The sequence below is a fragment of the Esox lucius genome, chromosome 9 (genome assembly GCF_011004845.1).
Source record: "Esox lucius isolate fEsoLuc1 chromosome 9, fEsoLuc1.pri, whole genome shotgun sequence".
Classification (NCBI taxonomy): domain Eukaryota; kingdom Metazoa; phylum Chordata; class Actinopteri; order Esociformes; family Esocidae; genus Esox; species Esox lucius.
Genome location: NC_047577.1, coordinates 17,681,883 through 17,697,663, shown reverse-complemented (window position 1 = coordinate 17,697,663; position 15,781 = coordinate 17,681,883). Strand labels below are relative to the sequence as shown.

The following is a 15,781-nucleotide window of genomic DNA, read 5'->3' as shown; positions in this document are numbered from 1 at the left end:
GCCATTATCCTACCTAAATCTGTTAAAAAATCTAATCTCAGTAATGCCATTTTCACTCAATAACGGCATTGGGGCTACCCGTTAAGTATATTTTTAATAAGAATACCTATTCTAGTAATTGTAGTTCTATCGAGCTGCCAATTGTGGTTTCTTGCACAAGAAACCATAGGCAAAGGTCATTAGAAAAAGTGTACATGAACAGAAGTTGTTTTAACTGAAATATGTGTGGGTTTGTATATATATATATATATATATATATATATATATATATATATATATATATATATATATATATATATATATATATATGACAAATTGTATATGCGTCCTTTATCTTTTTTGCTCACAGGATAATTTTAAATACAGTAATTTAAAACCAGAAAAAAACGCTACACCAAACAACTTGATATAGTGGTGCTGTATTGAAAACAGGAAACCAATACGAATTCCTTTTCATCTCCCCACTTCCTTGTACCTTGCAGATCAGAGTAAAACATTCTTAGATTTTATGTTATCAGGTCTGTAAAAACGGGTTGTGATACATTTTAACTGATAAGTAATTGGAAGCGTGTCTACTGTCTGGTCAGACCAAATAGCATAGATTTATCCAGTCTCTACAGACCAGCTGTGCAGATAACTTTTATTACATACACACACACACACATATATACATATATATATATATATATATATATATATATATATATATATATATATGTATGTTTTTTAAAACACCACCTAAAATGAATACCATTCTGATGCACAAGACAATGAATACAAACTTGTCAACAACATGATGTCAAGGTAGAAAAGTTTATTGGTATAAATATGTAAAACAACCGATTTTAAGACATCATGTTCATGACTTATTCTTCTCTTCAGGTTGCTTTAGGATGAGATGAAAAACGACTCATGTTTAAGCAAACCTTTCGACACTGCTTATTACACTGCACATTAAAACATTTATGTGTGTTCTGGGCTAAGCCTTGTAATACTGATCGGAGTAACACAACACAAAAAGGTTGTTCTAAGCATACAGCTTTTGATTTGATTGACAGCTAGCAGACTTTAGAACATGAGCATTGTACAGCGTGGATGGTCTCCTAGCATACAACAGGTTGGTGGACGGATGGACTGGGCCCAGGGCAATACACAACAATAATAATAATAATAAATAAAAATAACTACTAACTTCTACTGACTCCTGAGACCATACTGTCACTTAATACTGATACGTAGAGTTAACACAAAAAAATATATCCAGCAGAGTAGTCTCCCCAACTTACCAATCTCTCTACTAAGAAAACACTTTCATTTAAAGTATTCTGACGACACCATGCAAAAATTACACTGAAAGCAACAATAACATTACACTACCAAGAACAAAGAATTAACACTGAACAGCATAGGTTTGACAAGTTATTTCTTTTAACCAGCCTTAATCGGTAAGATCTGGTGTCCGCCAGGTATTGTACCAGAGAATAGTGTGGGAGATATGTTTTCATATTATTAGGTAATAAATGGTTGGTTTGACTGGCACTGCAGTCTGATGGAAATACGGCGCATTTATTTGGGCTTATTGTGACTCACTACATGTCATGCATTTTCCATTTGATACTTACTATGCTTTGCAAACTTGAAGCACTTTGAAAACAGACAGACGTTCCATTTTGACCCTGCCAACGCTGCTTCCGAGGATTTAAACCAATTGCATAAAACCTGACTGGAGCACATCAGCTTTTTTTCACAGAAATGCTATTGTACAATGAGTTCTCATCCGAATCTGATTGTAGAGATGAAGTGATGCGTCGCGGACAGTTCACCGACCGCAAGGTCAAAGGTTGCCCCATCAGTGGGCGGCAGGACGTGCCCTGCTGTGCCCCTCGGTGGCTGACGGCTCGCTGGGCGGGGCGTCTTCAGTCACGGCAGAGGTGGTCTCTGACCCTGTGTTACTGTCACTGGTGCCCTCCTCCATCACCCCTTCCAGAACGCTCTCCTTGTCCTCCGACGGCGCCCTCTCCTCAACCTCATTGGTTGGACGAGCCTCCAACTCCTCGGTGGCCTTTGACCTCCCTGTAATCAATGCATACAAAAATATTAGCAGATATTAATCATTTGTTTTGAAAGATGAGAGATTTGTCTGGACCATATGAATATAATGTTGAAAACTGCACTCATTGGGGTATAGTGAATTAAATCTTTTGGGTCTCACCACCAGTAACCACATGGCTGGGTTCTGTCTCCTCTCCTTCCTTGTTCCTGTTTTCATTTACAGAATTCTGCTGGCTCTTGTTACCGGTTGACGAGCCAACCGGTTTCTCCTCCTCCAGGGTAGAGGACGAGGACAGCTCCTTGTCTCCCTGCTCGAGGGTCTCCTTCTCCCGCTCCAACATACGCTTGCGGGACGCCTCCTCAGCGGCAGCGACCTCGGCCGATATCTTCTCCATGTCCACCTCCACCTTCATACAACACAGCTGTGCACAAAGACAGCCACAGGTTGAGTCACCCACCAGAATTCCCTCTGTTCATCTCACCAATAATCCCACAAGACAATGGGCCATCTTAGACCAGGAACTGTGATTAGTAAGTACACATACGAACCCTTTCATCAGATTCAATTCCTGTTTTTTTCAGAGTTGTTGTATGAATTTTGCCTGGGGGGGGCCGCACTGGTCTTTAAAAAGGTCCAGACGATCACATTATTATTGGGTCTTCTTTACCCATCTATGAAGAAGACCTCCATACATAGTTCTGGGATTTTTTTCATGCTACTTGACTCTCAGATGCTGATTTAATTTCATGTTGTTATAGGCCAAGGAGCATGTATTCAGTATAGTCAATTATAATTTCTACAGTTTAAATTTGCTCTTATTCATTGGAGACTACACTGCTCAAAAAAATTAAGGGAACACCAAGTCAGTTAAACATCTGGGTTATCAATCTGTCCAGTTAGGAAGCATAAGCGATTGTGAATCAGTGTCACCTGTTTTGGTGCAAATGAAAGTGACAACAGGTGCACTGGAGAGGCAACAGCAAGACAGCAACCCCCAAAAAGGGAATGGTTTTGCAGGTGGTGGCCACAGACAATTGCTCTCACTTTATCCCTCCTGACTGATTCTTCTATAGTTACACAAGGAGATCTTAACAGGGCCATAGAAGGGCATCAACCCAGCAGCTGGACCGGTATCCCCTCCTTTGTCTGGGGAGGAACAGGAGGAGCACTGCCAGAGCCCAACAAAATGACCTCCAGCGGACCAAACTTTCAGAAACAGACTCCAGAATTGGAGTCTGAATTGGCAGAGGATACCAGAATTGGCAGGTCCACCATTGGCGCCCCATTCTCTTCACAGATGAGAGCAGGTTCACACTGAGCACATGACAGACGTGAAAGAGTCTGGAGACACAATGGTGAACGTTATGCTGCTTGTAACATCATCCAGTATGAGCGGTTTGGAGGTGGATCAGTGATGGTCTGGGGAGGCATATCCTTGGAGGGTCGCACAGACCTCCATGTGCTAGCCAACGGTACTCTGACTGCTGTTAGGTACTGGGATGAAATCCTCAGACCCATCATCAGACCTTACATGCAGTGGGCCCTGGGTTCCTACTGGAACAGGATAATGCCCAGCATTATGTGGCCAGAGTGTGTAGGCAGTTCCTGGATAATGAAGGCACTGATGCCAATGACTGGCCCACACGTTCCCCAGACCTGAATCCAATTGAGAACCTCTGGGACGTTATATATCAGTGCATCCAACGCTGCCAAGTAGCGCCACAGACTGTCCAGGAGCTCACTGATGCCCTGATCCAGGTCTGTGAGGAGATCCCCCAGGACACCATCCATCTTAATCAGGAGCATGCCCAGACGTTGTTTACAGGCACGTAGGGTTTATACACACTACTGAGTCACAATTAATTACATACAGTAAAGATTTTGATCTGCAGGCCGAATCAGACAATTTTGCACGTGTTTGATACCCCTGCTTTACAAGAACACCACATTAAATTCTAGTGTGTGAAGCAGAGTAAGTAATTGACTCTTAAGTAAATGGCGCCATCTGTGGTATGAAGTACAAAGAGCATTTATATACACTAACTGGCGACTTCATTAGGGATACCTATCTAGCTTTGGGTAGGACAATCTTTTGGCTCCACTTCAAGGTCCAACACCAACCCGTTAACACAAATAGCCAAACAGTGAATCGAATGGCTGCAACACAAGTATACAAAACATGCAGAAAGGCCACAAATACTCAATTACTTTTCACAACATAGCTTTACAGAGGGGCATCTCTGAACACACAACGTGTTGAACCTGGAAGCGGATGGAGGCTCAAGGGGTCCAACCTGACACTAGAAAGGTGCACCTAATAAAGTGGCCAGTGACAATCAGCCATAATATTATGACCACTGACAAGTGAAGTGAATAACCCTGACACTCTCATTAACATGGCACTTGTCAGTGGGTGGGATATATTAGGCAGCAAGTGAACATTCTGTCCTCAAAGTTGATGTGTTAGAAGCAGGAAAAATGGGCAAGTGTAAGGATCTGAGAGACTTTGACAAGGGCCAAATTGTGATGCTAGACGACTGGGTCAGAGCATCTTCAAAGGTGCAGCCCTTGTGGGGTGTTCCTGGTCTGCAGTGGTCAGTACCTATCAGAGGTGGTTCAAGGAAGGAAAAGCGGTGAACCGGCGACAGGGTCAGGTGTGGCAAAGGTTCATTGATGCTCGTGGGAAGCGAAGGCTGGCCTGTGTGGTCCGATCCAACAGACGAGCTACTATAGCTCAAATTACAGATAAAGTTTGTGATAGAAAGGTGTCAGAACACACAGCGCATCAGTTTGTTGCGTATGTGGCTGCATAGCCGCAGACTAGTCAGGGTACCCATGCTGACCCCTGTCGAAAGCGTCTACAGTTGGCATGTGAGCATCAGAACTGGACCACGGAGCAATGGAAGAAGGTGGCCTTGTCTGATGAATCACATTTTCTTTTTCATCATGTGGATGGCCAGGTGCGTGTGCATTGCTTAACTGGGGAACTCATGGCACCAGGATGCACCATGGGATGAAGGCAAGCCGGTGGAGGCAGTGTGATGCTTTGGAAAATGTTCTGCCATTCATGTGGATGTGACATGTACCACCTACCTAAGCATTGTTGCAGACCATGTGCACCCTTTCACGGTATTCCCTGATGGCATTAGCCTCTTTCAGCAGGATAATACATCCTGCCATAAAGCAAAAACGGTTCAGGAATGGTTTGAGAAACACAACAAGTTCAAGGTGTTGACAAGGCCTCCAAATTCCCCAGATCTCAATCCAATCGAGCATCTGTGGGATGTTCTGGACTAACAGGTCCGATCCATGGAGCTCCACCTCCCAACTTACAGGACTTAAAGGATCTGCTGCTAACATCTTGACAGATACCCTAACATCTTGACAGATACCCTCCACTAGACCTTCAGAGGTCTAGTGGAGACCATGCCTCGACGGGTCAGGGCTGTTTTGGCCACAAAAGAGGGACCTACACAATATTAGGTAGGTGGTCATAATGTTATGGCTGATCGGTGTACAGTATATAGTGGTGTGACTGGATTCAGAAAAACAGCAACAGTCAGCAGATTCTATGTGGTGACACCCACGTTAGCCAGGATGCATGGATGAAGTGGCGTCAGCTGTGGAAATGCAGAACAGGGTAATGTGCACACAGTGGATTGCATACAGGTGCCTAAATGTGTACAGGCTCCTGAATCTACAACAATATAGCCATACCCTTTTCAGCTCGCTGGTGAACGACTCCGTGGCCTCAATGAATTTCCTTTTCTTGTCCTGGTGGCGATCTTCAATCTGAAGTAGCTCCGCCTCCAGCTTCCTCTGTGAACCAGACACAGAGAGACCTGTCAGTTTAACTTAACGGGCCGCTCGCTTTTAAACATTACTAAACCGTAAACGGGATGCAACCCCGACGTCGCTGGCGCCACTGGGGACGTTTGCCTGGGTCGGGGCGCAGCGGTGCAGCACATCGGTGAGGCCGACAAGGGAGGGCGGAGCTACCTGGTGCACCATCAGGGACTGGACCTGGCGCTTGAGGACCTGCATGCGGGCGGTGGTGACGACTGAGCGCACGTCGGGGACCACGCTCTCGCTCAGGATTTCGCTGATCAGGCGGTGGTTGCGCTGGAAACGGGCGGCAGCCGAGTGCTTTATGGAGAATCCGTCGTCGTAATCTGGGAATGGATTTCAAAGGCACTACGTCAGAGCCGAGGCACTTAGAGTGAAAATAGACGTCAAGAAGAAACACCCCTAACCATCTTCACAAAGTGACTCATGGTAGTGGTTTTTACTGGAGATCATCTATTTTCAATTGTGACCCAGCTCTACATCTGACATTTCCTAAATGATCTAAGGAAGTCCAGTTTTCCACGTGTTATGTGTATCGCCTCAATCCTCGCTGGAACTTGTAGATGCGTGTCATTTCTAACAAAGGGCCCCAGAGTTGAAATGGACCATGGCATAGCACTGGCCTTTTTGTAGTGTGCTAAACGCGAAAAGGTAGTGTGGGACGGAAAACAGAACCCGTCACCCCATGCCTCAGTGGCAGAAACGCGGCGTGAGAAACTGGGGCGTGACCGGGGCGACCCCAGTAAGAGCCGAGTCGGGTCTCACCGTCCGGGTCGTCCGCTGGCTGGATGCTCATGTACGGCTCTCCCTTGTCGAGACGCGACTGACGCTGGCGGCTCTCCTCCTCCAGGGCGGCCTCAGCGCGACTCTTGGCATTGACGTAGGCCAGGTAGGCCGGGGAGTTGTGGTAGGCCTTCATGCTCTCATTGTACTCAATCTGCAGGGGAGAGACAAGACAGACGCGAGAATGGAAATGGACCGGCAAACAGGACACGCATTTAAACTATACAACACTGAACTTTGTACTCTTGTTTAGTTTTTTTTTTTAGTTTTTTTTTAGTTTTTTTAACAAAGGAAGGAATGATGACTGGAGGGACCCTCCTGACAACTGTTGGAGACACACGTGTTTCTGGTCACCCATAACAACCCCGTAGATAAACACCCTGGTAAAACAAACCAACCTTCTCTGCTTCGTAATCATTCAAGTAATCCTGTTTCTCCTCATCAGTGAGGTCCCTCCACATGCCACCGATTATCTTCCCAATTTCCCATAGCTTCAGATCGGGATTGGAGGCTTTTACTTGATCCCAAACCTGGTGATGAGAACCAGACAGGGGCTGATTATCTCTTCTTAGCAGAGAGGTCCCAAACCAGTGGAGGCCGTGTTTTGGCTCCGTCTCCCGGGAGATATCCCGGTCTCTATGACTACTAGACCACTGTATTTTCTACCTCTACTGGCACGTTGGGGTGGACGATGTGCAGTGTGACGTAGGAGTGCTCGTCCCTTACCCTGGCTAAGGCACGGTGTATCGTCAGGGTATAGTACAGCTTTGTAATGTGTATCGTCAGGGTATAGTACAGCTTTGTAATGTGTATCGTCAGGGTATAGTACAGCTTTGTAATGTGTATCGTCAGGGTATAGTACAGCTTTGTAATGTGTATCGTCAGGGTATAGTACAGCTTTGTAATGTGTATCGTCAGGGTATAGTACAGCTTTGTAATGTGTATCGTCAGGGTATAGTACAGCTTTGTAATGTGTATCGTCAGGGTATAGTACAGCTTTGTAATGTGTATCGTCAGGGTATAGTACAGCTTTGTAATGTGTATCGTCAGGGTATAGTACAGCTTTGTAATGTGTATCGTCAGGGTATAGTACAGCTTTGTAATGTGTATCGTCAGGGTATAGTACAGCTTTGTAATGTGTATCGTCAGGGTATAGTACAGCTTTGTAATGTGTATCGTCAGGGTATAGTACAGCTTTGTAATGTGTATCGTCAGGGTATAGTACAGCTTTGTAATGTGTATCGTCAGGGTATAGTACAGCTTTGTAATGTGTATCGTCAGGGTATAGTACAGCTTTGTAATGTGTATCGTCAGGGTATAGTACAGCTTTGTAATGTGTATCGTCAGGGTATAGTACAGCTTTGTAATGTGTATCGTCAGGGTATAGTACAGCTTTGTAATGTGTATCGTCAGGGTATAGTACAGCTTTGTAATGTGTATCGTCAGGGTATAGTACAGCTTTGTAATGTGTATCGTCAGGGTATAGTACAGCTTTGTAATGTGTATCGTCAGGGTATAGTACAGCTTTGTAATGTGTATCGTCAGGGTATAGTACAGCTTTGTAATGTGTATCGTCAGGGTATAGTACAGCTTTGTAATGTGTATCGTCAGGGTATAGTACAGCTTTGTAATGTGTATCGTCAGGGTATAGTACAGCTTTGTAATGTGTATCGTCAGGGTATAGTACAGCTTTGTAATGTGTATCGTCAGGGTATAGTACAGCTTTGTAATGTGTATTTCAAGGCTATAGTCCAGCGTTGTACTATGTCTTGCAATGGTGTTCACGACGGGATGGTTGAGTGTTTAAGTACTGTTACATGTAGACAACTTACCTTGCGACTATATCGCATATATGGCATCAAAGGCTTGTCTGGCGGCTTAGGCGGCTTCGGAATGTTTATTCCCGAAGAATTCTGGAGAAGGAAAAAAGGCCCTTATTAGAGCAGTTAAAGATTTACACCAGTTGGTGTCAATTATAACCAGTAATCCAACTTTACATTAAGCAGAATCATGGCTGAGACTCACACAGCCACATCCAATCTCAAAGAATTTGTAAAAAAATAAATAATAATTTTTAAAAAAAGGATAAAGTTCAATCAAACTACATCCCTATCAATCACATGAATTTAATCAAATCCTGTTTGAGCTCAGCCAGCGTACGGAAGTCACACTGAGACTATGATTAGGAGTGACGCTGACAGAAGAAAAAAAGAAAAAAAATCTCCCTTAAGCTGGGATTTGGACACTGCGTGACATAATGCCATTATCAGAAACCGAGTGCCAACCACAGCTCGCATGCAGCAACCAAATTATTCCCGTAGCAGAGGAAGTCCATGCCAAGCAGTGGGTCTGTGGTGCCATGGCAACGCTGATGGCATGGGTTACTTAACATGGCTGTCAAGACTTTGAGAGGCAGGATCAAGTGGTTTCGAATAGACAGTGCACACAGATGGACGACTGGCCTGTCGCCACTCGTGGTGAAGGCAACAGAGAACCGTTGGGACGGCATACTTCTCAAAAAGTCTTGGTAATGGAATGGGGTTCGGGAAAAGCAATAGCTCTGATGACGCAAAACAGCTCGCCAGGAGCTGCTCTGGCTCATATCTGTGAACGCTGATCACCCAAGATACACTGAGCGAGCTGAGATCTGCCTGTTTTTCTTGATTTAAATACTGACTTTGGTTTTTTTCAGTTTTCTGTGTCTGGCGGGTTTGTCCCTGTGTTTTCTCTATGTCATTATTCCTACCGTTACCCGACTGTTGCTGCTTGTTGTCCCTCCCAGCCTGTAGTTGTTGTAGGCCAGATGGCTGTAGGGGTTGTACCCCACAAACCCGGGGGTGTTGGGCAATTGCTGATGGAAACAAATGAGACAGAAACACGAATGAGAAATGACATAAAAGAATGGTGTAAAGCAAGACAAAATCAATGGAAAAACTCGTGAAAACATGGGAGTCGAAAAGCCGAAAAAGCAACCAAAGTAGAATTGCAGTCATGCTAAAGCAACAGGTAGGTTAATCTAGGCAGTTTGTCATGTTATCACTGGTTTTGTAAATAAAATGCAGTTTACAGTACTGTATGCGATAAATGGATACCTAAAATATGAAATGTGTTAAGCACTCGCTTCTGTAAGTCGCTCTGGGTAGGAGCGCCTGCTATATAAATGTGATATGTAGGATAAAGACTTCAGCTTATTATCTAACACTACATAGCTTATCTCTAACCAATTGCTCTGTGGTAACAGGAACAGTGTAGGTTATTGCGTCTCCAAATGGCTTCCACTTTCAAAAACAAGTAAGCCCCCCAAAATTAGAGCCACTCTATAAAAGGTATAAAGATAAAATTGAAAGAGAATTGCCGAAATAAATATTATTACAGGACATCCCTTTCTAAATGGCTTCCCAGTGCCATCAGAAATACTTACTGTTGTAGGGGCTGGGGGAGGGGGAGGGGCATAGGGCCTTTCTCTTTCTCTTTCTGTTATGAAAAAAAGGTGAGATGTTAAGATCATGGAAAAAAAAGCCACCTTTTACATCTCTTGGTGTTGATTAAATCATTCCAATGAAGTTAGAACTGAATTTGGTGATTTGATCGCATTTATTTTAGCAAATACATTAAGGGTATTAAAATAAATTGTACTAGGAAATCATATAAACTAGAACTGATTTAATGCTCAAACTGTTTTATTGTGTTAACATATAAATTAAGCATATTCAAAACATGTTAGCCAGTTGCCCAGCTTTGTGAGAGTCCTACGTAAGCTTGTATAATTGCAAACAATTTCTTACTTGACATCTTGGCAGAGGGAAGAATTCTATCAGTTTATTCCAGTCATTGGGTCTGTAATAAACACATTATAATGGGGGAAAGCATTTAGGTGTTTCATTAAATTAATTTGTTATTACATTATTATTACAAAAGAATAGAAAAAAACGTAGCTTTAGCTTGCTCATTCATTCAGAGGACAAAGGAGATGTTGGTGCCAAAATGATTTGTCAGGCAGGCGACGTATGTGCAACATCACAACACAGTGTGGACAGATAGGCATGGTCATGACAGGGGTTTGATGTCACGAAGCTAGCTGGCAAGCTGTTGTTGGCGTCCAAAAACATTGATTACACGCGTTGGAATGGCATTTGATTATAACTGCACATTAGTAAATAAATCAGATAAATGGAAATGCATTTGTTGAAAAATGAAACGGTGAAATCTTGCGTAACTCGCTAAAAGTGTGACACCCAGCTATGCTAGCGAGGCTAAAAATCGAGCTACTTAACCCGGTGAAGTACTACTAGTACAACTAGCTGACTTGCAATAATAAACTACTTGCAGTTTATTATCTAATAAAAGCTACGAAACGATCTACGTCAGCAGTAGCTGGCTCAACATGATTGTCATCTGCGCTAGTTAGCATTAGCTAAGCATTCCGATTAAAGTAAGCTAACGTTAGCTCACAAACCGCAGACGGGCAGTTATTGGCAATATCAGAGGAAATATAACAAAACCTGGATTTTGACAAAGTTACAAATCATTGTGAATTCCAGTAGCATTGGCTAACAAGATAGACACTTCCTCTTCCTATGCTCTACAATAGCCTAGCTAACGACGTTAGAGCTGTCACAATGTTCACATCACCTTGCATATATATGTAATTCGGTTAGCAAGCTAGCTAACTAGCCAGCTATTCAAACTAAAGTGTCATTTTACATAAACATCTGACATAGAATTCAAACACTATTAATATTAAATTCATGAATATTACTGCTGTTTCATATGGTGGTTAATTCACATTCCATACGTGAAAGTAATGACCAGCAACTCACCCCAAAATCCTTTGTCCCTGCAGTGTGTGTGGCTAGAACTAGGGTTAGCTAGCAGAAACAGTCAGAATGAGAGAAAAAAATCATAAGGGGTCCACACAAGATTTCAGTAGAATCTTCCAGAACTATTGCTTTCCCTGTAAAGCGAGTCGTCATGTCTGCATTACACCCCTAGGCTAACCAATTCAAAATCGAATCAAATATTATTTTTTATCAATTGCTATAGATATTGAATTAATACAAATGTGTGATTTAAAAAATCTGAATTGAAGACTAGGAAATTCATAATGGACATACAGTATTAATGAACACAAAATATGTTGCAATACTCAGTTTAAGGGACGGAAATTCATAATTAACCTTCAATATTACTGATTTGGAATAAAATGATCTGAATACTGTTGGTTTATTTGTCATCTGTGAATGGATCAGTAATAAATATGAACATACTGTATAATAAAGACGAAATTACAAAAAAATTATACATGATGAAAGGACTTGTGATATCTTGCTAATTCATAAAAACATGCATTTTAATATTTCATCTATACTCAATAATATTATTATTATTAGCTTTAATTTGCATCGAAAAGCAAATAAGATTTTTTGTGACTCAAGCATGAAATTTAACTTCATACATTCTGCTTCTCTGACAAAAAAAGCTTTTTGAGAAAAGCCTGTGCTGCTCCATCCATAGTGCCTAATGTTGTTAGAACTCAAATACTTTACATTCTTGCTCACAATCCATGCATGTTGTACATGTGAACAGTAATGATTTCTTTGCTTGTTGCAGTCTTTATCATAACACCTTAAGCCTCTGATGACCTGGATTTTCATTTTTGTGCATAGGACAATTATGAAAGATGATAGCTCTCTCATCGTCAACTTGGTGTTTAGTTTGATACGCTTTATTGATTATGGTGTGGCTGTATTTTTGTTGTCTTCCAACACAACCTAATGAAGTTCAGATACCTTGAATGCAGAATATTTTTTTATAGAGATTGGACAGTTATTTTTACAATAAGGCACATGGGGTATGGTACATGGCCAATATAGCAAGGCAAAGGGCGGTTCTTAGGCATGACACATTAGGGAAAGCCTGGATACAACACTTGAACATGGTAAATAGGCAATATACCACAAGCTTGAGCAAAAAGATTAATGTAATAATAAACTGGTTACCAACGCAATTATAACATTACAGGTATGTTTTTATACCCATGGTATGCTGTCTCTTATAAACCAGATCATTTACATCCTGATTGCTGATTGGCTGATAGCTGTGGTATATGAGACTGTATACCAGAGCTTTGACATCACTTTTCTTTTTACTGCTCTAAATGCGTTGGCAACTGGTTTATAAGAGCAATAAGGCTTCTCAGGGTGTGTCATATATTGCCAATACCAAGTCTAAGAGTGTCCAGGCACTATGCAAAGTGTTGTGACTAAGAACAGCCTTTACTGTAGCTGTGGCATATTGGCCAAATATCACATACCCTTGTGCCTTATTGCTTACATATACCACAGCTTTCAGGAAATTTACATGTTTTTAATTAATATGCCAGGTTGCATTGACATCAATTTCTGATATTATATCTGTCAGTTATTATGTGGCTCTTGTTATTCAATACTCCATTGTGTTTCGTAAGTATTTCATATCGCCTATTGTTCATGTCCCTGACAGAGGTGTACAAAGATGGATGACCCATAGCCTAGATGCCAGATGTAAGGGCTTAACAGACACACCCGCAGGCCTCCTAGGCATAGCTGTGGGATTCTGGATGCCTGCAGGCAAGAAAAGGCCAATCCCATTTTAAATCATGCAGAGGATTCCACCAAAGGCGCACAGGAATTTTTTTCTCAGGCCGTTCCTGGTGTCTTCCTATTCTGATTCAGGCACAGTTCTTCTTAAGCCTATAGAGCTCACCAAAATAGACTCAGGCAGTGGAACTAAGCAGCCTTGAAAGTTTACTTTCATAGCTGACCTTGCAGGTATTTTTAGAAGCAGTCACATTATTATGATGTATCATTCCTGAGGTATTTCCTGGACAAATGATTATTGTTGACATATCCAAGCAGGGCTTGCAATTATATATCTGTTAACAAACCATCAAAAGTTAGATCCGGCAAAATACATTCTGAGATTTTTTAGATTTTTCTTTGACAGAAACTTCCTACCATCTGATGTGGTTGGCTGAAATGTAGATATTCTGTGGTGGATATGGAAAATAGTAGTAATTGAGTATTTTTTTTTTTTTACAAACAGAAGGGCATACTCTCCATTTTACATCACTTTTTCTGAACTCAGGACTGAATTCAAACCAACCTGGACTACAGTATTTATGCAGTAGCTCTTTCTCCAATGGTCAAATTTACACTGTAGCTTTAGGTATTAACATCTAAAGCTACTTCCATTGTGATCCTGTCACTTTTCAAAATGAGTGTGTTTCCACCAGTCAGGATATTGTAAATAAAGACACATGAACATTGCTATTGCGGATTTGAATGAATCGCCTGCCTCAGTATCCATTGAGTATGTATGGACTGTCTCGTGCACTGAATTGTTTACTGAACATTAACAATTTCCTTATATTCCATGCAGACTCATAGAAGGGGGAAAGAATCACGCTAGCGGTCAGATGCTACATGTTTATGCTTTAATTAGATCTAATACAATGTATAAATTTCTCTCATCGAGTAAACATTTCCAAGGTAACCACCTCATAATTTCATAACATATATAAAACTCTTGCTGAGTTTTCCCTTATCCTGGAACACACAAACAAGATCTTGACATTTTTCATCTCCAGTATATCATTGGGCTACACATGCAAATGTTACTTTGAGTCTTTATAATTAGAATTAACAGGTAATGTCCAAGGCCAACAGGAATATCCCTCAAATGCAAATACAGTACAGCAAAAGTTAGGGATCAAGTAATATAGCATAAGTATATAGACTTTAAAGCTGGAATCCGTAATGGTGAAACTGCCACATCCGTTTGCGATATTACAACAACAAAAACGTTACTGCAAACACCAAACCCCCCCACCCCACCCTCTCAGTCATCGTTGCACCACACGTTAGAACAGCATTATATGTAACGCCTTTTTCATTTATTTTATTACCATGATGCACAATGCTCCACATTGCTGCTTCGTCAACAAAACTGAAAATAATAAAAGCCAGGGCAGGGAGCCAGAGCACGATTCATGCAGAAGCTTACTGCGTCTCAAAAGCCAATGGGCCCAAACTCATAGGGGTCCCAAACCCATAGGGGGCCCTAGAGGCAGAGGAAAAATGATACCAGAGAGCTTCATTTAACCACAGAGGATCAAAAGCTTCTAAAAACTAGATGTGGATTATGTTTTATCATGAGCGGGAATGCCGCAGTTTGGGCAGCTTGTCTCTGCCAAATATAGAACAGCTTGTTGAGTTGTGTCCATAGACACAATCCATAGAAGGTTTTTGAAACCCCATACTCTTTCAATTTGACTGTGAAACCCATGGGTACACTTCTAGCAAAGGCTGACAATTCTAACTTGAATGGGAACTGCCATCTATAGATAATATTTCGAAGGTTGGTTGATTTTGTTGTCGCAAAGTTCAAAATACATTTGCGGGAAAGATTTACAGTTTGGAAAGCAAATGCCTACTGCTGAAAAGAGAAGAATAATCATTATGTAGAACCTAACAATTAAACTCACAGTTTTGAGTGAACCGCAGCAATTAAATAGAAATTGGTTATTGTGAGACCACACACAAATAGCTTCTCTGTCATGTTTGGATTGTTCAGTGACACTGGAACATATATGTAATAGCATACTATAGTGTGTACAAGGTGTATCCTTACTGAAATGGGCTTTAATTTTCCTTGACTAGGTTGCTTTTAGTGAATTGCCAGAGTAGTCAATAATTTCTGTGATACTAAATAGATGTTTCTAGTCTTTCTGTCATGTAAATGTTGTAGAATTGCATTAAATGAGTATAGAAGAGGCAAAGTTTCAAACGTAAAGGCAAAGTTCCAAACATAACGTAGGTCAAACACTGAAGGTCATGGATCCTAACTGAAACCATTTCATTGTTTTCCTTGGTTGTTTTTTGTTACTCTACCTAGAAATAATATCAACAGTGGCATTACCTAAGAGTGAAGCAAGACAGGCCTGTTGATTGTATCCATATCAGGGATTTCCTGTGCTTTCTCAAAGGACATTGTGCTTAGACAGACAGTGGGTATGACATGTCCATATCCTTAAGATGTCCATCCGTTCTAACTGATAAA

General features: G+C 41.6%; 1 protein-coding gene across 3 annotated transcripts; it reads right to left on the bottom strand.

Annotated features, from left to right (window-relative positions):
- Nucleotides 1-794: 794 nt before the first annotated feature.
- On the bottom strand, nt 795-11,637 carry LOC105021465 (SWI/SNF-related matrix-associated actin-dependent regulator of chromatin subfamily E member 1). 3 transcript variants are annotated; one of them, XM_010889167.4, is made up of 11 exons: nt 11,503-11,637; nt 10,468-10,519; nt 10,104-10,156; nt 9,435-9,533; nt 8,515-8,595; nt 7,081-7,212; nt 6,665-6,836; nt 6,053-6,225; nt 5,771-5,872; nt 2,213-2,474; nt 795-2,073 (listed from the first exon to the last, which is right to left on the bottom strand). In XM_010889167.4, exons 2-11 carry the CDS (start codon nt 10,472-10,474, stop codon nt 1,850-1,852), a joined length of 1,305 nt encoding a protein of 434 aa, XP_010887469.1. In that variant the 5' UTR covers nt 10,475-10,519; nt 11,503-11,637; the 3' UTR covers nt 795-1,849. The 3 variants fall into 3 exon arrangements, with proteins under 3 accessions (XP_010887469.1, XP_010887468.1, XP_019905385.1); XM_010889166.5 differs by having other exon boundaries at nt 9,429-9,533; nt 11,503-11,635; XM_020049826.3 differs by lacking the exons at nt 9,435-9,533; nt 10,104-10,156; nt 10,468-10,519 and having other exon boundaries at nt 11,503-11,631.
- Nucleotides 11,638-15,781: the final 4,144 nt, after the last annotated feature.